The sequence below is a fragment of the Plecotus auritus genome, assembly GCF_963455305.1.
Source record: "Plecotus auritus genome assembly, chromosome: 6".
Taxonomy (NCBI): domain Eukaryota; kingdom Metazoa; phylum Chordata; class Mammalia; order Chiroptera; family Vespertilionidae; genus Plecotus; species Plecotus auritus.
In genome coordinates, this window is record NC_137773.1 from 109,968,042 (window position 1) to 109,995,752 (window position 27,711).

The 27,711-nt window shown below is 48.1% G+C and overlaps 1 protein-coding gene across 2 annotated transcripts; it reads right to left on the reverse strand.

Annotated features, from left to right (window-relative positions):
- Nucleotides 1-235: 235 nt before the first annotated feature.
- On the reverse strand, nt 236-21,787 carry MGAT1 (alpha-1,3-mannosyl-glycoprotein 2-beta-N-acetylglucosaminyltransferase). 2 transcript variants are annotated; one of them, XM_080674329.1, is made up of 3 exons: nt 21,659-21,787; nt 20,392-20,823; nt 236-2,796 (listed from the first exon to the last, which is right to left on the reverse strand). In XM_080674329.1, the coding sequence occupies exon 3, from the start codon at nt 2,677-2,679 to the stop codon at nt 1,336-1,338; it is 1,344 nt and encodes a 447-aa protein (XP_080530455.1). In that variant the 5' UTR covers nt 2,680-2,796; nt 20,392-20,823; nt 21,659-21,787; the 3' UTR covers nt 236-1,335. The 2 variants fall into 2 exon arrangements, with proteins under 2 accessions (XP_080530455.1, XP_080530456.1); XM_080674330.1 differs by lacking the exons at nt 20,392-20,823; nt 21,659-21,787 and adding an exon at nt 15,170-15,279.
- Between the last annotated feature and the right edge of the window lie 5,924 nt (nt 21,788-27,711).

Genomic DNA, 27,711 nt, shown 5'->3' on the forward strand with positions numbered 1-27,711 from the left:
TTGGATCCTGTCCATATTCAAGCCTGGACTTTGTTTACACCAGACTCCCCAGCTTTCGTGCTTTGCCCCCCTCCTCGTCATCTGCTTTCCTTCCTTCAAACGATCCACTTCCTCTTGCCTGCTCAGCCCTTCCTGTAGTCTTCATTCTTCCCTCTTTTCCTTTCTTCCTCCACCCTTCACCTCCTTTTCCATCCCCTCCTCCTTTTTCAGGACACACACACACATACACGTTTTTCAGACAATTCAGCCTTTTATTTTTGAAAATAATTCTGCAGCTTCAACTTTCTTCCATGAACTGAGGTCGGGCAAGAAACAAAAGCACAGACTTTTCTCTCCAAGCCCCCATCTGCATCCTAACCTGAACAGACACAGGGTGTTGGGGGAAAGGGGGACGCACACAGGAAGGAGGGATGTCTGGGTCATCCTGTCCTGGCTGCTTTGCCTCACACTGAGGAGACCTCTAAAAGCCAAGGTCTCAGGGAGGAGTCTGTGCAGCAAACTCCAGGGGAAAGCAACACAGGAGCTAACCTCCCTCCCACCAAGCCAGCTCAGAACCCTCCTGGAATGACAGGAAAGGACCCGATTGCAGAAAGGATGGGCTGAGGGGCAGTTTGTTTCTTTGAGGCAGGATAAGAGAGGGTACTCCGCACACCAAGCTTCCCCCCTTCCCTTTCCCCCACTGCCAGGGATGAGCTGAGGAGTGGTCTTACTTTTCCCCTTCAATTTTCCATCTTAGAATCATAACTGTTAGGCTGCAGGGAAAGAAGAGCTGTGATAAGGAGAGAGGAAAGGGGGAAAACAAACCCTGACAACCTAACAAACTTCACCCAGACCTAGATGACGAAACCCCTTTGCTTGGTCTTGTTCTGGCCACAAATCTGTCTGTTCTCTTCTCATTGGACCCAGCTCACCCTCCAAATGGGGGCGGGGTCAGGCACAAGAGAAGGGCCCATATCTGGCTGTGAGAGCCAGGACAGGGAAAAGAGGCCTGGGCAAGAGAACTCAAGTTGCCAGCCTCTCTGCAGACGCCCTAGGAGAAAAATTGGCACATAAAAGCTTGTGGCCCCAACAAGCCCAGTCTCTGCCTACCACACAGTGACTTCTTGCTCAATACCCCGCAATGTACCCCAGAAAGTTTCCCCTGATTTGAACCTCTCAAGAATGGGCGAATCATCTTCACCTTCTCATCTGTGCACTTGAATGCCACTCAAAAATAAAATAAAATAAAATAAAATAAAAAGATAAATGGACCCAAGAGAGACGGGTGCAGCCAGGACCTGCAGTCTGTCTCAGCAGGTGATGTGGCAAGGAAGGGGCCGGGAGAGACAGGCAGCGCTAATTCCAGCTAGGATCGTAGCCCTCCCAGGTTTGTGGGGGTGCCAAGTGGACACGGCGACCCCGGAACAAAAAGCTGACGATGCCCCTGTAGCCGGCCCTCGGGACCCCCGACTTGAGGTCATCCATGACTCCTAGGGCTTTGGCGAAGGCTTTGAAGCTGTCCCTGCTGGTGTACTGCACCCGCACCTCCCCCAGTTCATTCCGCTCACTGGTCCTCACTTTCTCCACCTGCAACAGAGGGGCGCCATAGACGCGGGCAAGGAAATCCCTGTCATAGGCCTCCTGCCGCAGGTATGACAGATTCAGCTGGGTGAAGGGCACAAAGTGCTGGTTCAGCTTGATGAACTTGAGATGCTGGTCAAAAAACTGCCCGTGGCTCACGCCCTTGCGGCCGAAGGTCATGGTTCTGGAGATCTCGGGCCGCAGGCAGGCCCGGCCCTGCCGCTGCTCAGGCCGCCGCATCCAGTCATCCCAGAAAGCCTTGGGCCACTTGGGCTCCAGCTCGGCCCACAGCTCGGCCAACAGCAGCCAGCCCAGGCCGGGGAAAAAGTCGGTGCGGTAGAGCAACTCAGGCTTGCTCGAGTCCACCATCTGCTCCTTGCCGTTGTCATTCCAGGCAGACACACACCAGAGGGAGGAGTCAGCCCTCAGCAGCGGGTATGTGGCCTGGAAGTACTCAAAGAAGTCCGGGGCCACTTCCAGGTCATCCTCTACCACCACCACCGCAGGGAACTTGAACTTGTGGAAGACCTGGCCCAGTGCCCAGCGGTAGTGGCGCGCGATCTTATAGTAGCCCTGGAACTTGCGGTGGTCGGGTGGCACTGCAATAGTACTCAGGTCAGGCTGTCGGATGTGTGTAAGGGCGCTGCCATAGGAGGCTATAACCTGAGCTGTCTCCTCGTGCCCACAGTCCTGGCTGACGATGATGGGGAAGCGCTCAGCCGAGGGCCGATAGTGCAGCAGCTTGTCCAGACAGCGCCGGACAGTGCTGCGGTCACAGGCGATGACCAGGACGGGGATCACAGCTGGAGGCAAGGTCACAGGCCCTCGTGGCGGCACAGGTGGGACCGCAGTGGGCACCCTCCACCGCTGGCCACGCCGCACAGAGTACTCCCAGATCTGCTGCAGCAGCCCCCGCTGCCGCTCCAGCTCCACCTCAGTATCCTCAGCCAGGCGGATCACCTCGCGGGTGAGCCTGGTGGGGTCGTCATCCAGAGCACTGTCTGAAGGCAGCCTGCTGGGCACAGGGCGCGTCCAGAAGAAGAGCAGCAGCAGGGCGTTCCAGGCCACAAAGAGGATGGCGCCCCACAGCACAAGACCTGCAGACTGCTTCTTCAGCATCCTGGCCCCCGCGGGGAGCCACGAGGGGGGCGCTCAAGCTGCCCTGCTGGCCGGTCTCACTTCCACAGTTCTAGGGATGTGTCCTCTGGGCTTTGGGATTAGGAAGCAGCCATGCACCTAGGGAGAGAAGAGAGAATAGCAGCCATCATCACAAAGGCATGTGGCAGCATGGGGTGGGGTGAGGGGTATTCCAGGAACAGGTGAAAAGTACAGGAGACAGGCACGCCAGGGCTCTCTTAGAAAAGAGCTGCCCATCCCCTAATCTGGGTGGTCATCTGAATAAGAGAATAGGACTGGGACATGCTTCCCCATTCAAAAATGAGTTTGGCCCAGTCACGGTGGCTTAGTGGTTGAGTGTCCACCTATAAACCAGGAGATCATGGCTCAGTTCCTGGTCAGGACACATGCCCAGGTTGCAGGAGGCAGCCAGTCAGTGATTCTCTCCCATCATTGGTGTTTCTATCTCCCTCTCCCTCTCCATTCCTCTCTGAAATCAATCAAAATATATATGTATACTAGAGGCCCAATGCACGAAATTCATGCAAGAGTAGGCCTTCCTTCCCCCGGCTGCCGGCACCAGCTTCCCTCTGGCACCCAGGACCCGGGCTTCCCTCGCAGCCCCGGCTTTGTCCAGAAGGACATCCAGTCTAATTAGCATACTATGCTTTTATTATTATAGATATTTTTTTAAATGAGTTCGTGAGTCCTCAGAAAAGCAATACCTGTATATGTTTGAAGGGTAAAGTGATACTGGTGGAAGAAAAGAAGCAAAGGAACCCCACCTCCCCCTTCCCTACCTGACAGATTTCATTTCCCACATTCTAGCCAGAGCTCAGGGGAAGGGTGGGTAGGATCAGCTGCCTCCCATTATCAAATGAAAATGCCAAAGATTACTGAATTAATCAAAGTCAAATATCACACTTCAGGACTAAAGCCAGGACCTTATTCAGTAAGGAAAGACCGGAGGCATTCCCACCAGCAATGCCAAGCACATGCAATCTACATGACTATTTAACATTCTGTTGGAGGATTCAGCGGTGCAACTGGAACACAGAGCATAATTAAAAGTGAAGGCGTGGGAAAGAGGCAAACTATCCTTATTTGCTGATTCTGTGAGAATATGCCTGGAAAATTCTAAGAGAATCAATGATAAAACCAACCCAAACAATCAAAGAAATGACCAAGGTTTCAGGATATAAAAATTAACATGCAAAAATCAATAGCCTTCATACCTACAAATAACTCATTAGAAAAAACAATACATGAGAAAACCCTATTTCAACATCCATAAAGACAATAAGGGATAAACTTAACAAGGAATATTCAAAACTTATATGAACAAAACTATATCTCCTAAAAGACACAAAATATTTAAAAATCCCTTGTTCTTAAATAGGACATCTCAGCATAATAAAAATTCTCAATAAGGATACCTTTCTATGGAGCTAGATAGACAGACACTAAAGTTCACATGAAAAAAATTAAACTGCAACAATATCTAGAAAAATAATGCAAACAAGTAGGGGAGGGACTAGCTCTACCAGATATTAAAATGCTATACATTACAAAGCCTCTATCATTAAAACTATGTAGCCCTGCTTTGGCCTGTGTGCTCAGTGGTTAGAATGTTGGCCTGCGCACTGAAGGGTGGTGGGTTCGATGTCTAGTCAAGGGCACATACCTGGGTTGCAGGTTTGATCCCCAGGCCTGGTTGTGACCTGTGTGGGAGGCAACCAATTGATGTGTCTCTCTCACATCAATGTTTCTCTCTTTCTCCTCCTCCTCTCCCCTCCCTTTCACTCTCTCTAAAAACCAAAGGAAAAAAATATCCTCCGGTGAGGATTAACAATAACAAAACAAAGAAACTATGTAGTGCTGGTATGTAAATACACAGATCAATGGAATAGAATTTAAACTCCAGAAATAGACCCAACTACACATAGAAATCTAATGTTTAGAAATCCTGGGGCAAAATATGGTCTTATTACTAATAACTATATAGCTATTTGGAAAAAATAAAATTAGATCTGTATGCAAGAATAACTTCCAAGTAGCTCAGAGATTTAAATATAAAAAACAACAACTATAGCCCAGCTGGTGTGGCTCTGGTTGAGCATTGATCCATGAACCAGGAGTCACAATTCCATTCCCAGTCAGGGCTCATGCTCAGGTTATGGACTTGATCCCCAGTAGGGGGCATGCAAGAGGCAGCCAATTCTCTCTCATCATTAATACTTCTATCTCTCTCTCCCTTTCCCTTCCTCTCTGAAATCAATAAAAATATATTTTTAAAATAAAATTAAAAGTAACATTAAAAATAAAGTACTAGAAGAAAACATGGATCAAAACCTCTAAAACTTGGGTATAGGGAAAGGCTTTCTAAACATGATTCAAAATCCTGATGCAATAATAAATAAAATACTTTCGCATGGCTAAAAACACATAAGCCAGTGTGGCTCAATGGGTTAGAGCGTCATCCTGTACACCAAAGGGTGCGGATTCGATTCCTGGTCAGGGTAGGAGCAGGAGGCAACCAATTGATGTTTCTCTCTCACATTGATATCTATGTCTCTGTGTCTCCCTCTCTCTCTCTCAAATTAATGAAAAATATCCTCAAAAAACAGACACACACATAAGCCAAGTAAAAAGTCAAATGACAAACCAGAAGAGAATATTTGCAATATACATCATAAACAACACTTTATAGACAAAGAACTTAAAAAAAAAACCTGAGAGCAAAAATGGCTAAAAATATTTGTCTAAAAGACAAGGGCAAAGACACTAAAAGGTCCTTAGACATATGAAAAGATGACCCATAATAAGAAAAATGTAAATTAAAATTAATTGAAATAACATTCCTCACCCATCAGACTGATACAAATGCAGAAACTTGTCCTTCCATTCTCTTAAGTGTCAACAGAGAAAGGAAATTCTTAAGTTTGATGATGTCCAACTATTAGGGGCTTTTTCTTTTATGGATCATGCATTGTATCTAAAATCTCTAACCCAAAGTCACAAAGACTTTTCCCTGTTTTCTTTTTTTTAATTTTATAGTTTTAGGTTTAACATTTAGGTTCATGATTCATTTTGAGTTAATTTTTGTATATACTAGCAATGTGAGGTATGAAACTAATATTCTTTTTTTTTTTTTTAAATATATTTTATTGATTTTTTACAGAGAGGAAGGAAGAGGGACAGATAGTCAGAAACATCGATGAGAGAGAAACATCGATCAGCTGCTTCCTGCACACCTCCCACTGGGGATGTGCCCGCAACCAAGGTACATGCCCTTGACCGGAATCGAACCTGGGACCCTTGAGTCTGCAGGCCAACGCTCTATCCACTGAGCCAAACCGGTTTTGGCACTAATATTCTTTTATAGCAGTTTGTCAGTTTGTCAAAATGCTAAACAAGAGAATTACCATATGACCCAGCAAGTCCACTCCTAGATATATACCCAAGAGAAATGAAAACATATGCCCATACAAAACCTATATGGAATGTTTATAGCAGCTTTATTCATAATCGCCAAAATCTGGGAACAACCCAAAAATCCATCAACAAGGCACTATGAATAAACAAATTGTGATTTATCCATACAATGGAATAATATTCAGCAATAAAAAGGAAGAAGCTACTGATATACACAATACATGGATGAATCTCAAGTAATTAAGCAAGATGTGAAAGACCAAAAAAAAGTATATACACCATGAATCCACTTATATAAATCTCAAAAAATACAAAGTAATCTATAATGACAAAGAAAATCAGTGGTTGCCTGGGGATGGGGGCAGTGAGGACAGCGGGGGAGGAAACTGGGGGGTGGATATGTGAAAAGAGTTTCATGGGTATATATACACGTCCACACTTATCACATTGTCCTTTTTAAATACGTATGTGCAGTTTACTATATGTCAATTACACCTCAATTAAATTGTGGGTGTTTTTCTTTTAATGACATATTTGGGTCAAATGACAAAACTGGAATATGGCGTGGGCAACAGTAGGTTTACAATTGGGAGGATTAAAAAGCACAGAGTTTATTCTTTTACTAGTGGCCCCGTGCACGAAATTCGTGCACGGGGGAGGGTGTGTCCCTCAGCCCAGCCTGCACCCTCTCCAATCTGCGACTCCTTGGGGGACATCCCTCTCGCAATCCGGGACCGCTAGCTCCTAACCACTCACCTGCTTTCCTGCCTGATCGCCCCTAACCACTCTGCCTGCCGGCCTGATTGCCCCAAACTGCACCCCCCTTGTGGCCTGATCACCCTTAAATGCCCCCCCACTGGCCTGATAGCCCCCAACTGCCCCCTCCACCGGCCTGATAGCCCCCAACTGTCCCCTGTGCTGGCCTTCTTACCCCAAAATGCCCCCCCTTGCTGGCCTTATTGCCCCAACTGCCCCCCCTGCCGGCCTGCTCAGCCCCAACTGCGCCCCCCTTGTGGCCTGAATACCCCTAAATGCCCCCCCTGCCGACCTGATCGCCCTCAACTGCCCCCCACCAGCCTGATCACCCCAACTGAACCCCACCAGCCTTCTCACCCCCAACTACCCCACCCCCCACCAGCCTGCTCGCCCCCAACTGCCCTCCCCTCCTGGCCTGATCGCCCCTAACCGCCTCTGCCTCAGCCCTGCCACCATGGCTTTGTCTGGAAGGACGTCTGGAAGGTCTCCCGGTCTAATTAGCATATTACCCTTTTATTAGTATAGATTTTTAAAAATTATTCTTAATTAATTGTTGTATTTTCCAAACAACTGTATACCTACTTTTGCCCAAACCTGGGCACAGCAGTTAAGGGCAATGGGATAATCCCTTTGTCCTGAATTCTTAAATCACTCAACAACATGCAACACACACCTGCTGCCTACCAGGCTCTGGAAAGGGGATGGGACACACACCCAACAAGAAAAACGCAGAGTCCCACTAACCCCTCACCCTGCCAGATTCCATGATGTGAAAGGATCTACTACACCCTCCAACTCCTGGACAGCGGCCATTCCTGACCACGTGAACTCTCTCGTTGGCCTTCCTGCCTCTGGTCTTGCCCCTTTACACCCCAAACAGTCAGATATGTGCCTTCCTATGCCAGCTTCTCTGCCAGAGAACCTCTGCCTCACAGCCCAGTTCTCTAATCCTAGTCAAAACTTTGGTCCCAGATGCAATCTCTGTGCTCCTGTGCTCTCAAGCAGGCACAGTATCAAAGGGGCTGATCCTGAAGAGCCTCTAAAGCAGTGGTTCTCAACCTTTCTAATGCTGCGACCCTTTAATACAGTTCCTCACGTTGTGGTGACCCCCATCCATAAAATTATTTTCGTTGCTACTTCATAACTGTAATTTTGCTACTGTTATGAATCGTAATGTAAATATCTGCCTGATCGTAATGTAAATATCTGCCTGTCGTGACCCACAGGTTGAGAACCGCTGGCAGGGTCGCCTAAGACCATCGGAAAACACAGATATTTACATTACGATTCATAACAGTAGCAAAATTACAGTTATGAAGTAGCAACGAAAATAATTTTATGGTTTGGGGTCACCACAACGTGAGGAACTGTATTAAAGGGTCGCGGCATTAGAAAGGTTGAGAACCACTGCTCTAAAGGGACCTGGAGACTCCCTCAGTGCCTGCCAGCACCGAACCACCTGTCTTTCCTCCCAGAAACCATCCACCTGCGGCTCCACACCACCAGTCTTCTCAGAAACCTCAAGTCCATTTCCATTTCACGGGGCCATTAACTTCCTATTTTATCAGTGATCACACACCAATCAGGCTTTCCTACAAGAGACAGACACATGGATTTCCAGTTTCTTCCTCTCTCCCCCTCAGGATGTGGTCCATGTTTGAACCTTCACCATGCAGAACAAAGCAATTTCTGAAGGCCCTCAGCAGACTGGATTCTAAGCAAGTCTGTAAACATGACAGTGGCCCCATGGCCAACAGGAAACAGCTGCCACAGTACAGCCAGGCCTCCGCCTTAGCACTCTGGCCCTTGTTCGCCAGCCCATGACCTTTTTCTCTAACTTCCCAAACAGAACTTGTTCCTCTTGCCATACAAGAACACCACACACCCATTCCCAGACCCCACAGCTTCCCCACACAGGCTATTCCAGAGTCCCAGTGCCGTTTCCTACTGCTTGTCCACATATTCTCCAGAGCAAGATTGCCCACTCTCTGGTTGTGGTGCATGCACACACGTGAGTGCATGCACTTCTAGTAGCTGGCTGTGCCCTAGAGATGAGCAAGCCCAGAAGGCCAGGCTTTTGGCCAGCAGAGCCCACATACTCCTCCAGGAAGCACTGCTCTGAGCCCTACCATCAGGATTAATGGGAGTAACAAGGGCAAGCTGGAGAGCCTGGGGCCATGCTTGGCATCACCCCACATTTCTTCACATCTCAGAGACTCAATTTTCTCACCTCATCAAATACCCCCTTGGATTGCTGTGGGGATTGGGTGAGATAATCCATATCGGGTGTTTAGAACAGTGCCTGGCACATGACAATATACACATTAGCCAGTCACTCATTTGTCCCCATTCTGCTGGCTCGCTTTGCTCCACTCTACTAGTTTCCTTCCAGGCCCCAAACACTCACGCCCACCTCGGGGCCTTTGCATGTGCCTGATGCCTGATCTGCTCTTCCTTGTCTTCGCCTGGTGTGCTCTGACTCGTATTATCTACCAGGACAACTTTCCTGATGTCTAAAGACTAGGTGAGCTCCACCTCCCCTTCAAACCATCAGCACCAGCACCTCTTGCTCAACATCTGTCAAATCTCCTCTTGGCTACAAGCTACTTGGGGATGAGGATCAGCTGCCCCAGTGTGCCAAACTGCTGTGCTGGGATCATCAACATTCAAAAGATATTCCTGTGACCTAAAAAATGGCCACACACCCACAATCCCTTAACTGCAATTCCCAAGTCCACAAAGAGCTGAAAAACAGAAGTTTTCTACACTCATTTGGCAGTAAAATACAACTTACCTTCATTTGGTGAAATCTGATCTAATCTAATGTGAGGCTATTTATAGTCTTTATTTATCCCACTTAGTGTGACTAGTCACGCATTTTGCTATAGAAATAAGTATGTTGGATTATGGTGTGCTGCTCCAGACCTTACACTACATCATAAATGCACCAGACTGTTATTTATGTATTTATTTACACACATGGGGGTGACATTGATTAATAGGATCATATAGGTTTCAGGTGTAGATTTCTGATACAAGATCTATATATTATGCTATGTGTCCATCACCCAAAGTCAAATCATCTTCTGTCACCATATATTATGCCCACTTTACCCCCTCCCTTGTCACTGGCAACCACCACACTGTTGTGTCCATGAGTTTCAGTTTTATATCCCACATATAAGTGAAATCCTATGGTTCTCAGATCATCTTTTTTTTAATTTAATATGTTTTTATTTATTTCAGAGAGGAAGGGAGAGGGAGAGAGATAGAAACATCAATGATGAGAGAATCATTGATCGGCTGCCTCCTGCACACCCCTACTGGGGATTGAGCCAGCAACCCAGGTATGTGCCCTTGACCAGAATCAAACTCGGTACTCTTCAGTCCGCAGGCCAATGCTCTATCCACTGAGTCAAATTGGGTAGGGCTCAGATCATCTTTTTAAAATCCAAAAAATTCTAAATTCTGAAACACATCCAGCCCCAAGAATTTCAGAATTATGAAAATGAAAGAGACAGTTACTCACTGCCATCATCCCATTTGAAGGCCTCAAACCCTTTAATCTGAACTGTTTTTTTCTTATTATAAAACTAGAGGCCTGGTGCATGAATTCATGCACAAGTGGGGTCCCTCAGCCTGGCCGGAGATCGGGACTGTCTCGCCCAGTCCTGGGGTCAGCCAGCCAGGGGGGAGGGACTAAGAGAGGTTAGCCTGCGGCCTGGGAGGTTGAGCGTCTGCCCCCTGGTGGTCAGTGCACATTACAGCTACGGGCCAGTTGTCCGGTCATAACAGTCGCTTAGGCTTTTACATACAGAGAGATATTATTTTTTATTGTTGTTAACTCTCACCTGAGAATATTTTTCCATTGATTTTTAGACAGAGTGGAAGGGAGGAGGAGAGACACAGAGAGAGAAACATCGATGTGAGAGAGACACATCGATTGGTTGCCCTCCTGCATACGCCCCGACCTGGGCCATGGATCAAGCCTGCAACCAAGGTACATGCCCTTGACCAGAATCAAACCTGGGACCCTTCAGTCTGCAGGCAGACTCTCTAGCCACTGAGCCAAACTGGCTAGGGCATAAAATACTATTTTAAGCCTGAATTAGTGAATTATATAGATAGGCCACCTCCCAAAGGATGAACATCCTTCTTAAAGTTCACGCCTGGTCACAACATTAATCTATCTTGAAAATCACAAGGCTGTTCCAACTGGTTTGTCTCAGTGGATAGAGTATTGGCCCTTGAACTGAAGGATCCCAGGTTCGATTCCCATCAAAGGCATGTACCTCAGTTGCAGGTTCGAACCCTGACCCTGGTGGGGGCTCATGTGGGAGGCAACCAATTAATGTGTCTCTCTCATATCTATGTTTCTCTCTCTCTGTCTCTACCCCTCCCTTCCACTCTCTAAAAATCAATGAAAAAATATCCTCAGATGAGGATTAACAACAACAAAAACCATGAGGCTGTCACTGCCTGCAGAATAAAACTCAAAATTAATATTATGACACACAGTCTTCACAACAAACTAACTCAAACATCCCTTTTCAAACTCGCCTCCAACCACTATCCCACGAACCCCACCCTCTGACTTCAGCAGGCTACTTATTTCCCCCAGAAGTGTACTTGTGCGCTGCTGTGTCTTTGCTCTGGCTGGCTCCTCGTCCTGAAGTATTTATCCACTGCCCCACTTGCAAGCACTCACACATCTTTTACAGCCCAGTGCAGGTAAGTCCTTCTGTAACATTCCTGGCAGAGCCAAGGCTTCCCACGACTAGACTCACATCACACTCTCTCCACATCTGTGTTTGTCCTCCACACTATAATAGAATCTGTGGCCGTGCCCTCCCTAGCTCCGTAGGAAAAAAGCTCTATAACCTCTAAGCCTATCACAGCTTGGCAAACGTATAAAATACAAGTAGTTGGAAGGAGGACTGCCTGCATTATTAACTAAATCAAGGAGCAACAAGACCAAACCAGCAGCATGAGTGAAGGATTACATTTTCCGAAGATGACTATGACAAATCCCATGTCACAGTGAGGACAGTCCTCCCTCCAGCGGTGGGGCAGGAGGGCCTGTGTTCCCTCCCTTTGACATGTGACTGTGAAACTAGCCATGAAAGGCAACAGTTTCTACCTGGTGCTCCTAAGATGCTTGCTCGTGGATCCCCCCCCACCCCCCCACCAGCCACCAATGCAAGAGGAAGTCCAGGCCACATGGACAGGACATCTTTAGGTATTCCAATTGACTAGACATGGAGGAAGCCTTTCAGATGATCCCAGCTCAGCCACATCTGATTGCAACTTCACCAAAGACCAGGAGCAAGAACCACGTAGCTGAGGTAGGAATAAAACTATTCTGTTGTTTTAAGTCACTAAGTTTTGGGGTGATTCATTATGAGGCAATAAGTACCCAAAACAATGAGTAAAACAGAATTTATGCAGCGTTGACAAGCAGGGTAAGAGTTCTTCCTGCCTCTGTGCTCAGGCCCCACGTCCAAACTCTGAAGGCCTGCGTCTACTCACATCCCCTTCCTTATTAGATATCTACTGCTGAATGGAAACACTTACTGGCTTAAAATAAGAGCAATCATGTATTCCCTCTCACAGTGTCCATCAGTCAGGAATTTAGACAGTGGGACATAGAGGGGATGACCTGCCTCTGCTCCACAATGTCTGAGACCTAGAAAACTCAAAAGCTGGGGAGGGCTCCCCTAAATGCTTATTCTCACATGTCTGCAGGTTGATGTTGGTGTTGGCTGAGACAGTAGCTTGGAGCATTGGCTGGAACCCTCCACGGGCCTCTCCATGTGGCCTCGGCTTCCTCTGAACATGATGGCTGAGTTCCAAAGGTGAGAGTCCCAAGAAACACAGCAAGCTAAGTATCCTTTTCAGGATCCAGCCTTGGAGCATGTCTGTCTTACTCACAGGTCAGGAGAATCACAAGTCCCTGCCCACATTCAAAGGGGGAGAACCACAAACCCCACCACCGGGTGGCAGGAGGACAATGTCTAATTGTAACACGTGGAATGGGATATTTATGGGTGTGCCATTCTGGGAAAATACAATCTGCCACACCTTCCTTTCTAAAATAGATCAACTGTCTATAACACTGACTTGAGTCTCTCATGTTCTGTTATTAATGACACTTGTCTGCAAGGCACAGACTCAAAATTGTTTTTGACTTGCTACAGTTTTTCTTTAGGGAAGTAACATACAGCTGGTCCACACCAAGTACAAAGACACCTGCACCATAGTGGGAGCCTTTTTAGTACATAAAACCCTCAGCCAAAGCCCAGGGAGCACTGGGCAAGCCCTACCATCCTCTATGGGTCTCCATTTCTTCATATGAAGGGCTGCCTAGGAGCTGTGAGATCCCTTTCTAACACTCTTATTCCATGGCATCTCTAGCCAGTTCCCTCTTTCTGGTAAAAATGTTTCTTAAATAGCAAGAGAACCCCAGATAGTCAACTTCCCATTGTAGGCAATAATGGAGAAATCAGATTTAGTTTTTTAAAAGTAGAGGAGTTGAAGGGATATTGACAGACTTTCCCTTCTATTTCTGCCTTGCTTGGTATGTTAAAAAGCACTACCTAGCCCTAGAAGGTTTGGCTCAGTGGACAGAGAATCAGCCTGTGGACTGAAGGGTCCCGGGTTCGAGGTCAAGGGCTCGATCCCCAGTAGGGGACATGCAGGAGGCAGCCGCTCAATGATTCTCTCTCATCATTGATGTTTCTATCTCTCTCTCCCTCTCCCTTCCTCTCTGAAATCAATTTAAAAAATCTTAAAAAAAAAAGCACTACCTAAAATATCCAGAAAACAGAGAACATGGCACAGGTAATGAAGACCTAACTAAATTACTTTCTTGTTCGTTATTAGACCTCCACTAGACTCCTGTATCACATACCAGGCTCCATAATTTCAGAAGGATGGAAGAACTGAAAGAGAGTCAGAGAAGATATACTAAATAATTCAAGGGCTTAGAAAATAAGACCTAGGACAGAAAGGGTGCAGGTTATTATCCTGGAAAAGAAAAGGCAAGGGAGAAGTATGATGCTAGCCCAATAAAAGCATGAAGGCCTGGGATTCAGGCCATGCAGCACCAGCAAACAGGTAACCCTGAGCAAGTCACTTGACCCCCTTGTGACTTGGTTCCCTCATTTGCAGAGAGAGAGGGTTGATTTGGATCATCAAAGTCCCTGATCTCTGATGATGAAGAGAAAGTGAGTTTAACCTGTCACATATGCCACTGAGGTTAGACAATGTGTTCTAACTATAAGAAAAAGGACACAGAAGTGGGGACCCAGAGCTCAATGGTCTCCAGGAATGGGGTCAGGCAGCAATGATTCACCCTGGGAGGCAGGTCCTGGTGGATATGACATCAAGAGAAAAGGCTACATATTCTGAAATGCGCTGCAAGAATTTTTAACACATGCAATACCTCACTATGTAGTCAGAGGCACTGACCTCTTTTCCTTAGATTGTCAAATACAAAAAGGACAACAGCCACCACAACAATAACCAGCTGGTGTGAATGAATCAAAATTATACCTACTTTTTTTTGGTCAGATCATAAAAAATTTTGGAAATTAGTTTATGTGTGCCATGAGATGGAAGAAGATTGAAAATCGCTGTTCTAAAGCAAGACTAATTAAACACACCACAGGAGCAAGGGTTAACCCAGGTGGAGCCTCGCCCCGGGCTTCGCTGCTTTGTGGAGATGCAAACCAGCCTGCACAGTCCCTCCTGCTCCACAGTTTACAAGATAGGACCTCGCACGTCTCAGGAGCCCCTACTCTACACCCAGCAGCAAACAGGAAAAAAAGTTTTCTTGCCAATTTACATATTTTCACATTAAGTTAATTCTTCCTTACGGCTGAGAAGAAAGAACCCCTGTAACTTGTGTACAGGATGCTGGGGTGGGTTTGGGGAAAGGCCACCTCGCATTCTGGCTCCCCAAACCCACCCCGGCGACCCCACCTCTCGGGCCCGCACCCATGGACGCCTTGCGACCGAGTTTCACAACCGCCTCCGTCCAGCAGCTGGAGGCCCACACTCCCAAAGCGGAACCACAGCACGACTTCCAGCTCGGGAGGGGCGGCGGCCGGGCCCCCGGCGGGGCTCACGAGTACCGGAGCTGTCCGGGCCACGAAGGGCTCGGAAAGGGGCAGCTGCTCCAGCCGGGACCAGAGCCCAGAGGCGCCCTCTCCACTCCCGCGGGGCCTCCTTAGTCGGACTCCGTCACCTCCCGGGACAAGTTCCCGAGCTGCCGAACGCCGGCTTCCCGGCTCCTACTCACCAGGTCCTCCCAACTTCCCGGTTCTCAGCTCGGCCCGCCTCGGGTGCGAGGAGCGAGCCTGGCGCCCGGCGCCTTCCGCCTGCCCGGGCCGCCGACGGGCAACGTGGCCCTTCCCCGGGGGGCGGGGTTGTCCGGGGGCGGGGCCAGAGGGCGGGGTTGGCCGCCCGGACTCGCCCAGGCCGCTCCTTCACCGTCACTTCTCGCCCTGACAGCCCGTTTCCCCGGGGCCCCAATTTCGGGAGGCGCTGTGGAGGCAACTGTTAGCATTGGGCCCTTTCCTGCTCGCAAATGCAACTGCACCGGTCGCTACCCGACCCCAGCGACACCCTCGACCCCTCCAGGCCAGACTTCTCCCGCCTCTCTCCCTCCCCAGCCCCGGAGTTAGGGAGCAGAGCCCGGCCTGAGATGCGGGGCAGTCCTGGGTAGTACGTTTGCCAAACTAGGCCAATAGTCTGGAGGCCAGCTCTCCCGAACCCGCAAACGCTAGCTTCCGGGAAGGAGTCAGGGACAACAGAGGGGCCCTCGTACAATGTTAGAAGAGGAACCAGAGCGCCAAAAGGGAAGGGGGGCGGGTGACACCTGTTGCCCAAAGCAGGAGAGGGCCAATTGTGGTTTCTTTCTTTCTTTTCTGTGGGGATTGGGGGTGAACCAGAGCTGTTAGTCTGAGTGAAAGCAGACAGACATGTCCCTAGAGTAGAACCACCCACCCACCTAGGGAGGAAAGGACTCCATCACAGGATTTTGTGAGAGCCCTGTGAAAGGGGGTGGGAGGCAGAATCCAGAAAAGCCTACATGCCTGTATCTGACATGAGAAGTGAGGGTGGGGAGCTGAGTACTGACTGCTCTGTAGACTTTTCTGAGAAGGGCCAGTCCAGGGCCAGCCCTAACATGTGGTCAGGACATACTGCACTGGCACCTCACCTCCCCATCCATTTCCCTCCCTGCGGTGCAGGGCAGAGCAGGCTGACCTTTGTGGTGCTGGTTACTCACTGACTACTTGTTTTGACATGAAACGTGGATTTTGCAGGGTTCTAAAGGCCTCTACATGGACTAGAGGTGCTAAAACAAAAGTACACAGAGGCCTCCACAGGCCAGACCCCTCCCTCAGCCTCTCTCCTTTAACCCTCCTAGCAGCTCTGCATTATCATCCTGTTCCACAGATGAGGAATTTGAGGCTCAGGGTGAAAGTGCCCAATGATGAAGGTCATGAGACCTAGTGGGGACCTGGCTGAGTTTTAGACCCAGGCACCCCTGCCTCCAAAGCTGGAGTCCTCATGCACCCTTTCACGCAAGTGCTCTCTGAGATGTCTGTGTGTCCAGCATGACAGGCGCAGAGTGGGCAGCAGGGAAATCTTGGTAGAAGTAGTTCAAGCTCAGCCCTGAGAGAGCAGAGTGAGAGAAGAACTGACACATCAGTGAGGCTGAACTGTGTGTGTCCCAGGTCTCCAGCTTAGCTGATTATGTGGACTATGGCAGGAGATGTGAGCCCATGCTCATGTGCCAGCCAGTGGCCAGTGTCTGCACCTCTGCCTCTCTAAGCTTTTCCTCCTGTATGGGTTATGGGAGGTCTACACACTCACACTCCATGTCAGAGCAAGAGGGAAAGCAATCTATACTAATAAAAGGGTAATATGCTAATTAGGGTGGATGTCTTCTGGACAAAGCCGCAGCGGCTGCTCGAGGCTCAGGCAAGCCACAGATGGCGGCTGCCACAGGGAGGGCCCAAGGCTCAGGCAACGAGGTTCAGGCAAGCTGCAGTGGTTGCGAGGGCCAAGGCTCAAGCAGCTGCAGCGGCCGGCAGTGGCAGCAGCAGAGGCGTGATGGGGGCATCGCCTTTCCCTGATCGGCCAGTTGCCTCCCGCAGAGGAAGGCCAGACTGTGGCTTAGGACATCAGTAGGACATCCCCTGAGGGCTCCCGGATTGTGAAAGGGGGCAGGCCGGGCTGAAGGTCCCCCCACTCCAGTGCATGAATTTTCATGTACCAGGCCTCTAGTAGTTTCATAAAAGTGTAAAAAGTTGGGAAACAATGGTTTGTAGATCCAAGATATCAGTAGCTAAAACCACTCTTCAGGACAAAGGATATAGTGGGATGCTGAAAGGTGGGGAGACCAACCAACCCATGAGATGTCAGATTCCCACCTCTAACAATAATTCTTCTCCATCTAAGGCAGTTCAATGGGGAATAAGACAGAGGACTGTCTGTGCACCAACACTCATACCTCATCACTATTGTCCTTTGTTTAAATTCCAAGGCTCACAGGAGGACCTAAGTAGAAACCAGCCAACTGTAAGAGGACTGTCCCAGACAGAAAAGGCTGTTAGACAATTGAGATGGGCTGATGGAGGTTCATGGGGCGGGGTTTGGGGGGAATAAGGACAGAAGAAACAAGAAGCCTGATTCCAGGGATGAAACTCAGAACTGACTATGTGAAAATGGAAGGACTAGAAGGATCTGCTTATAGGATAAGAGAGCACAGAAGGGGCAATACTGTATCCTGTTCACCCCTACCACTTATAAAAGATGACTGGAGGGATAAGGTAAAGGAAGTGAAGATTATTCCAGGAAACTGCCCTCTTCAAATCATGCCCAAGATAACCTGAATTTTTTTATAATTTGGAAAGAATTCATGCTCTGAACTTCAGACAGATCTTGGCTTGAAACCATCAGAAATAAAAGACATGTTTTAAGTCAATGTTATTTCTATTTTCCCTCTTCCTCCCAACATTTCCCACTCCCCATGGAGACCCAGAAACTCAGCTCCTCAAGATCAAAGAAAGGAGAAAAGATTAACACAATCGTTATTGAGCAATGTGTGTGAAGTGGAACTTTTCATTAGCCACCTACAATTCCTTTTGGGAAAAAGGATATAAATAAGTTCAGTTAACACACACTCACATTTGGTCAAATCTGTCACTGGTCCTGGCCAATCGGCCTAAGCATCCTTCCTGGTGCCTATGTAAGAAGGCCGATGGCTGTCTTGAGGGGACACTCTTGTGGAAGGGTCAGGCAGAGGGCAGGACTAGTGCTTTCTATGGAAATGATAGGGGAGAGGAATTCTGGCTCACTCCAAATAAGAAGTCTTACCAGAGAGGCTGTATGGTCAAGTTCCCCTCCCTGGGGATTTACAGCAGAATCCAGACAGCCCTTGGTAGGTCAGATGCTATAGAAGCAGCATAGTATTGGGCAGTCACTCACAGGCCTGCCATTCCATACTCAGGCAAGCCTTTCTTGCTCAGAGCTTTTGTAGCTTCCCTTCACATATCAAACTAGGGAAATAATCCCTCTTTCCTCCTCACAACAAGTGGTGACAAGAACTGACACAGCACAATAGCCTGGACACTTCATATAATGCAAGCACTACATAAATACAGCACAACTCCATGGTACTTCACGTGTTCCGAAGTACTCACAGGCCTCCCAGGTAGCATGAGGGCCACAGAGGCATCCTGGGAACCACATCTACCTGAGGGATTGTTGTAATCCCAGTTCTAAGCAGTAACTGACACAAGAATTTGCTGGGCGAAGCTGGGAGCAATGGCATCCCTTCCTGAAATCTGGACCTTCTATAGTAGAAACCTGGCCTCAAAGAGAGCTCCCACAGGCATCAGACCACAGAAGAAGGAACAACTCAGGACCAGTGACTCCACCCAGACCTGCCTGCCCCGCCCTCAGGCCATTAGGGAAGTCAGGGACTCCTATGGCAAGGAAGGAAGGAGGGGGTAAAAAGAAACTGAATCACAGGTGCAGGATTTTCAGCTTGCAAATGACCGTATTATTGTGCCACTGAATGTGAGGCCCAGATGTTTACACAGCTAGTTGGATGGAGGGATTCTCTAGTAGAGAGATGCTAGAAGCCAAGCTTCCTGCCCCTCACCCAGGCCACTATACCCCACTGTCTATCAAAACTCCCAATACTTCTCCTTTCTCCCAATACTTTCTCCTTTGCTGTCACTGAGAAAAGCATCTTGGCCCAGGTAAACTGGAGTTCCAAGAAGGAACAGGCAGGAGGTGAAAAGGTAACTCTGAACAGGTCTTCTTTATGTGGGTACAGAGCCTGTGAAGATATAAAGGGCTAAGAGATGGCAGTTAGAAAAAAATTGTCATCTTAAAGGGCAGGAGAGAAGACTAGGAAGGAAAGGCCCAGTGCTCACTCCAAGAAATGGAGCTCCATCTCCTAACCAGCCACCTGGCCCTAGAAGCCTTGGGATGTAAACATTCCTCCCCGCTCTTGAAGAGGCACACTGCACACTGGCTGGAGAACACTGAGGGCTAGAATCGCTCCATCTAAGTTCTTGGACCCATATACCTTTCCACAACTTGATGACCCCAGGTATTATTTAATAACAACAAGATGAGACAAATTCAGGGTAGGCTTTTAATTGAGGCCATTAAGGCTTTGCCAGCACACTAATTCAATAAACGAACAGAGCTTTTCTCTATGTAACAATTATACAAGCATATCAAACTATGTCAGTGTTACTGTGTTACATGTACATGGCCCTGGACACTTGTCAAAATCTATCATTTCCTTTGCTCCTTGTAACAACCTGGGAGGGACTTGGAAAGCTAGTTATTCCCATGTTGCAGGTGAAGAGAGCATGGCAGAGATGAACCAACATATGTATCTAGGGTTGTACAATAAGAGAGCAAGAGCTAGAACACAAATCCTACTGATGCCCAGTCCTGTCTGTTCCTCTGCTCTTTCCATGAGGTTTCATAGCCTAAACTCCCTTGTAGGGGAAGGAGGAGAGGCAATTTTGGAGGTTACATAGACCATCTCCAACCCACTCTCTCAAGGCAGTTCTACTCAGCTCCTCAAAACATAACAGCCTGCCTCTGCCTGGGTAATGCACACCAGACTCTTAGTTTGGCCCCAACTGACTTGGAATCCTACTATCTCAGTGTTGGAAAGGTCCTTACAGGTAATCTAACCCAACCTCCCTTCAGAGGGCTCAATTCTTTTCATGTTCTCCTTGGCCTAAACTCATAATTGCTATTGCTCACAACCCCTTACAGGTCCTCCCTTCCTCCGGGAGGAGTGGCTGGGAACAAGCCTGCACCCTGAGAGTGAGGGAGAGGTGAAGCTTCCTGTTACCCAGCAGGGGAAGGGTACTCATCAGGGCACTTTCTGAACGGCAGCATCCCCAGACTTGCCCCACTCTACACTTGCTGCAAAGGAGCAACAAGACACACAAGTGGAAAACGAGACAAGAACCTTACCTTTCTTCTCTTCTCTTAGCTGCTCCCCTGAAGATCATCAAACCCCGTCCAGCACTCCATTTCCAAAACTGAGAATCCCAAATCAGAGACACCAAACAAAGTGCAGCTTCTCTCCTCTTATCCGAGTCCAAAGTCCATGGCTGAGTGTACTCTGAGGGGGAGGAGTCTGGGGGGGAAGGGGTATGTCCAGACCCCTCCCCCCCCACTGCAGGCTTCAGTGTCCCTCCCAGGCGTCTGTTATAGCCCTTCATTCAGCTGGCTTATTAAGCCCAGATTCTGGTGATAGGCAGAGCCCAAGTACTATCCCATCTCTTGCTCAGTGAGGGGAAGTCATCCACTGTGAAGACTGGCCCATCTGTCTTCTGCTGGGGCTCGTGAGGAGAAACAGGCCTTAGAACCAGCATGGCCCAGGAGGCTGACTTCTGTGTTAACCTGCAGAATATTTAAACATTACGACACTTTCTAATCTATTCTATTCCCAAATGGATTCCCAAGACTTCCTACCTAAATTAGAGTCCTTTATTATGCTCTACCATGAAAAGCCCATCCTTACACACTCAAGATACACAACGTATCTTTTTCACTCACATATGACCCCACGGTCACCCCATCAGTATGGCTCAGGATAAAGGAAGGACTGCACCTGCTCTCACAACAGAAAAGTAGCCAAAAGCACTGTGTGTGGAGACTGTCTTCTAAGAAACGTGGAAAAGAACATGCCCCTCCTGTCCTGTTAGTGCTGCACTAATCGCCCTACATCTCCCAAACTCCTTGGTGTTCAGTGCTCTAATCGCCGGCTCTCCTCGACGGAACTACATCCATTCAGACCTTCCACATGCATTCTTTGCAACCGTCCCTTCACCCTCACCTCCCCCTCTGCTTCCAAAACTGTGCCAGGGATGTAATTCCTAATCTCTATCAAACTCCTTCCCGGGGCCACTCCCAAGAGTGAGGCCCGCCCCAGCCTGCAGTAACCCCACAGTATTCCAACTCCTCCGTCCCGAAGCCCACCCGCTCGCCCCTCCCCTCTAAGTTTATTCCTAAACACACTCACAAACACACACTCTCATTTCCTTCCTGTAGGGGCGTGGCGTCCACAAGACCCCCACCCACACCCCCCGCCAAGAATTTAACTCCTCCCACTCCTCTTCTCGGAAACGCGGGGCTCTGGGTTCACCGGAAAGGGGGTGAGAGCAACCCTCCCTACACCTTCCCCCACCCCTCTACCGCTGGGACGACCCTCGCCCTATCTGCGCGGGGTCGTTACCTCGATCCCGACCGACCAGTCTCGGCAGGAAGCTGCGTCCCGCCCCGGGTCCGACAACAGGCCCCATTCCGGGTCCCCAAGGCCGGCCCAGGCCCCACCCCCTCGACCCTCGGCAGCCCGGCCCTCCCCTCGCGCTCCTCCCCGCCCCTCCCCATCCACCGCAGCCACTTCCGCTCGTCCTCCGGAAGTGAGCCCAAGGCAACCGCCACCTCCCCTCTTCCGGCCTTATCTACCCCACAACCCCTGCCCATCACCACCGCCAACACGGGAGTATGAGACGTGAGTCTGCAGGGCCAGAGGTGGTTCTACAGTCACTGTTCACAAGACTGAAGACCAGGTGTGGACGCGGCGGGGACTGGGTTGGTACAGTGCTGGGGGGCTCGGGTGCTGCCCCGCCAGGAGGGGCGGAGCAGAGAGTGTGGCGAGAGCCAGCGAAGGCTTCACGTCCACCGGCGCGGGAAGAAGGGCGCATGCGTCACGAGCCTCAGCCTGTCGCGAGTGTTGATGTTAGGACGTTGTGGCTCGGCGGGATGTTGGCGGGGAGGGGGCGGGGCCTGCGCGCTGCCTCCTAGTCCTTTTCCCCGACCTAACATTACCTAGCGACCCTCCGCTGGACCTGGATTCTGGAAAAGGCTCCGGCTGCTCCTCTCCCAGATGGCGGTCTCCCGGCGAAAAGCAATTCAGAAATTATTAAGGCCCGTGTTGACAGTTGTTGTGTTGAGAACTTTGTGGCAGTGCCAGAGGAAGGTAATCTTTTGTTCATCACTTGCTTTCTCGCTGCGCCTCGCGGACCTTCCTCGAGTATGAAAAGAGAAAGAAAAGGGTGAGAGGACTCAAAAGCCCCTTTTCCCCGCGCGCACTGTGCGAGCTGCAGAGAGATTTGCGGGCGGTGACGCGACTAGAAAGCCCTACAGGCTGGACTCCAATCTCCCGAGGGGTGACGACCACGTCTGAAGCACTAGCCAGTAGTGCCACTGTTGCATGCCACCTGAGACGTGTCTCCTCCAAAGAAACCTCTCTCCATCAAACATTATGTAACTGGACAACCAAGGGGTTGAGGCCGCCTGTCACTGCTTGAGCCAATTAAGCAGAAACAGGGTTGAATCATATATGAGCGTTTATTCCAATAGTGCTGGCAGTATGGGAGAGCAGCAGGTCTTACACAAAAATCTGCTCTCCCCTCCCCATAAGCCAGCTGCTTATATTGTGTAGAAGGGCAAAGATTAGGTGAAAGTAAGAATTACAGGCATGGAAAAGTAGACAAGGTATAATGGTTGCAGGCAATGGGGCCGGGGTTGCCTGTGACCGTTATACCTCCGGGATTACAAGGTTGTAAATATTTCCATAATGATAGGCAGCTCTGGGAAAAGGAGGATGGATTGCATTCCGATGTTAGCTCCCATGTCCCAGGGTGTACAACTCTCAGCCAGGTTAGAATGTGCTTTTTCTAATCAGAACAAAACAGTTACGGTTAACAGAGCATGATGAAATATTTTTTGTAATTATAGCTAGTCCCCACTAGTCTATTTCTGCCCTTAACAATTAGACTTACAAGTTCCGAAACTGCCCTGGTTGCATTTTTTCTAAATATTTTGAGCTTACTTGTCCCTGACTTAACACTGAATCCAAGAGGAGTTACTGCTAAACTTTGGAGTTCATTATATCATCCATTTAATGACATGTTCTAGAATCTTGCCAGGACTCTGGATAGATTTGCAGGCTGTTACTTTTTGTTTGTTTTGGGGTTTTTTTACCCTTTTTGAAAACGAACCTAGAGCACCCCTTTTGGCATATCTTCTGTGATGTGATGAATTAGTGGATGAAAAAGGGGCCACATACTAAACCTGACAGCTTCAGGGGAGGCCTGCAAACTCAGGGACCTAAAGTAACCATGTAGGATGGTCAGAAACTAAAACTTTCTAACTAAAAGTTCATAGCAAGTAGTCATGTCCTAGGCTGGTGTTTTCCCCTAACAAAGGTCAATCTTCACATTAACTGAGCCTGTCTGGTGTTTGTTTTTTCATCTCTGATAACATACCTTTCGAATATCAAAGTAATTTCCTTTCCCCACTCCTCAAAGCCTGAGCCAGGGCAAAAACCACAAGCCCCTCCCACCCCCTTTTTTTAAACTATGTATGTATTGATTTCAGAGAGGGAGAGAGAGATAAAAACATCAATGATGAGAGAGAATCCTTCATTGGCTGCTTCCTGCATGCCCCACACTGGGGATGGAGCCCACAAACGGGCACTTGCCCTGACGGGGAATCAACCCTAACCTCCTAGTAGTTCATAGGTCAAAGCTCAACCACTGAGCCACACTGGTCCGGCAATCCCCTCATTCTTATCATGTTGATTGTTAACTGTCTAATACCTACCTTTGTAAAAGAAGGATATGTCTATTCCTTTTACTTTTTATCCAATTCCAGAAATTTCCCCGCTTTGCTTTCTCCCACCTCCCTAATCTATCTCCAGTGAATTTCATGTAACCACATAACATGTCTTCCCCTTTGATTCTGATGTATAAAATAAGTGGTAAAACTGCCATTGTTGGGAGCACTTTCTCAATCCGTTGAGATTTTGCTTCCCAGCAATTGTTGTCAGTTTGGCTCAAATAAACTCATAAAAAATTCTTACAGGTTTGGACAATTTTCTTACCTCAACAATTTTAAGAAATATGTATTTGGCCTTCACCCACCCCACCCACCCTTCCTGTTTCTGGCACAGAACCCCTAAACCCTTGGAATTTCCTAAGTGATAAGAGCTCTAGGAGCCTCTTTTGTTTTAATATTTGGTCTTAACTGCTGTTCCTGACACGCTCCTTAGACTCTTGTGAATTCTGGGTGATAAGAGTGTTTTTTGTTGTAATGAGCTTCTGGATGAGGCCTGGTCACCAGAAAGACCAAGCCATGATTGCAAGCTTGGATTTCTCAGCCCTCCTTCCCCCCACCCCCCTTCTCTTGAGAAGGGAGAAGTGCTGACAGTGGAGTCAATGATCAAGCATACCTATTGTGATGAAGCCTCCATTAAAATCCCAATAGTATGGGGCTCAGAGATCTTCAAAGTTAGTGAACACTTCAACTTCCTAGGAGGGTGTGCACCTCCAGCTCAACCAGGAAGGATGCTCCAGTGCTCAGGACTCTCCCAGACCTCGCCCTATATATATCTTCATCTGGCTGTTCATCCTTTGATAAACCTGAGTTTTGTGAGCCGTTTTAGCAGATAATCAAGTCTAAGGGGTGGGCGTCATGGGAAACTGCAATTTGTACAGAAGTTATGGATAACCTGGGGACCTACTACTTGGGATTAGCAGCTGAAGTCAGAATGGGAGCCAATCTCATGGGACTGAGCTCTTACCTTGTGGGATCTGATGCTCGAAGTTTCTAAGTAGATAGTGTCAGACTTGAGTCAAATTGTAGGACAACCAGCTGGTTGACACCCCACATATTTGGTGTCAGAAGTGAAGTATTCGTATAGTAAAGGAGGTGCACAGGTGGGAGAACTAGGTTTTTTTGGTTTTGGTTAATCCTCAATATTTTTTCCATTGATTTTTAGAGAGAGTGGGAGGGAAAGAGGAAGAGACAGAGAAAGAGAGAGAAACATCGAAGTGAGAGAGACACATCTATCGGATGCTTCCTGCATGCACCCTGGCTGGGGCCAGGATCAAACCTACAACCCAGGTACATACCCTTCACTGTGAATAGAACTTGAGACCCTTTTATGCACAGGTCAACAACGCTCTAACCACTCGCACACCGGCTAGGGCAACACTAGGTTTTTTTAGTACATATAGGGTGGGACAAAGTAGGTTTACAGTTGTGTATGTGAAATAGTTTATTCTTGTGTTATTTATTACTGTATTATTTCCCATACGAACTGTAAACCTACTTTTGCCTCATCCTGTATATTGGTCTCACTCTTGACTTCTATCTGAATCCTAAAGGAGCTACTGCTAATTTCTGGACTTCATATATCTTCCATTACTGATATGTGGAATCTTGTCAGGACTGTGGACAGATTTGCAGCCTCTGTCTCCTCACCTCCCTCCACCCTTGAAATCTGGAGCCTGGCTCGAGTATGTTCTGGCATATCTTCTATCCCTGTGATTTCTTCATATTACTAGAAGTGACTAACTTGCATATTTTCAGTACTGGGAATATAATAGTTGCTGGGTCAGGAGTCTTGAAATTACCTTTTTATTTGGAAAGATGTCATCATTAGAAACGGTTGAACAAACTCAGAGCCTAGCCCTAGAAGCTTTCGCTAAAAATAAATGATAGATTTATTCAAGGGTCTTAGTTTGCACACTGGGAACAGAGCTATGCAAAAACCCAGAAGTGTTCTGAAGAAGAAAGAAAAGTTAAGATCTTTTATAGTAAAAAGCGCATTCTGGAGAATAGTCAGCCCTGCACTCTTAGCCCTAGGAGTGGTCCAGGACGGTTGTCAGTCAGGTGTCAGGCTGTCTGGATGATGGGTGCCAGGTGGTCTAGGCAGCAGTCGCCAGCCTTTCGGACCTCACAGACCACTGGTTGGTGACTGCTGATCTAGAGGATGGGGGCCAAGGGTTCTGGTCACATCGATGGTCTGTATAATAGATGTCAGGTGACCTGGATAAGTGGATCTTCAGGGGGTAATCAGAGGGTTATCTGGAGGGGGTAATCAGAGGGTTATCTGGAGGGGGTAATCAGAGGGTTATCTGGAGGGGGTAATCAGAGGGTTATCTGGAGGGGGGTAATCAGGGTTATCTGGAGGGGGGTAATCAGAGTTATCTGGAGGGGGTAATCAGAGGGTTATCTGGAGGGGGTAATCAGAGGGTTATCTGGAGGGGGTAATCAGAGGGTTATCTGGAGGTCTGGTGTCTGTCCAGATATATGTCTAAGCATTGACACAGGACTGGAAAGTACAACAAAGCTGAAGTTCAAAAAAAAAGAAAAAGCTTAAGTTCCCAGGCTACTTAGAACAATAATAGAGTCCTTCCTCGTACCTCTGTCTTCATGATGTTAACAATTTTAGCAACTTGGTTAAAGTGATTCCATTTTATATATTCCCTACTTTACTCTTTCCTCAAAACATTCTGCAAACAAAATTTATATTGCTGCTACATTCAAACATAACAGGTTCACAGAGAAGTTCCTAATCCTTCCCCAACTCCAATACCTACTCCACCCAGTTTTCTTTCTTATCCTAATTAATAGCAACTCCACTTCACTTACTCAGGCCAGAGCCCCAAGAGCCATCCTTGTACTCCTCTTTCTAACATTCTCTACCCAGTCTATCTGGAAACCCTGATGGCTCTACTTTCAAAGCTATGTCTATAATCCTACATCCCCTCAGCCACCTTCATCCCTCTCCTGAAAACCAGATCTCTCTGCCCTCCTTCAACCCCAACCCCAGTAGTCTAGTCACACAGCAGCCAGAGAGATTCTGGAATTTCTATGCTCAAAACCCACAGTGACTCCCCACTTCCCTTGCAATAAAAAACCAAAGTTCATACAGTAGTCTACAGAACCCAACACTAATTAACTAGCTGCTTACCTCGGACTTGCTCTGTCCTTGCTAACGCTGTCTCAGCCTCACTGCCTCATTGCTGTTCCTTGAACTCACCTCAGGGGCTTTGCACTGGCTTACCCCTCTGGTTAGAAAGCTCCTCCAGATATTTGCATAACTCCCTCTTTTTTCACACGTTACCTTCTCAGTGAGGCCTTCCATTGTGTTTACTACTTAACTACCTATCTCTCCCTGCTGGAATGTAAGTTCCACTAGGGGATGTGTATTTGGTTGTTTGATTTCTTGCTGACTCCCAAGTGCCTGGAACAGGGCCATGTGCCTGGCCTATAGTAGGTGCTCAATAAACATTTGTGGAAAAAATGAATGAACTTGAACAACTATTTTCATGATAGAGTATTCCCATGCAGGCCTCCCATCCCATCCTCTCTCACATGCAGATCCATGAATATAGTTATAAGCATGATATACATATTTTGCATTATGATTTTGTATCATCAAGCCATGGATACTATCTGTGTTTCTAAATATTTCTATAGTTATAACCATTT

Coding starts and splice junctions, on each gene's coding strand:
- MGAT1 (XM_080674329.1), bottom strand. CDS start 2,679: ATGCTGAAGAAGCAGTCTGCAGGTCTTGTGCTGTGGGGCGCCATCCTC.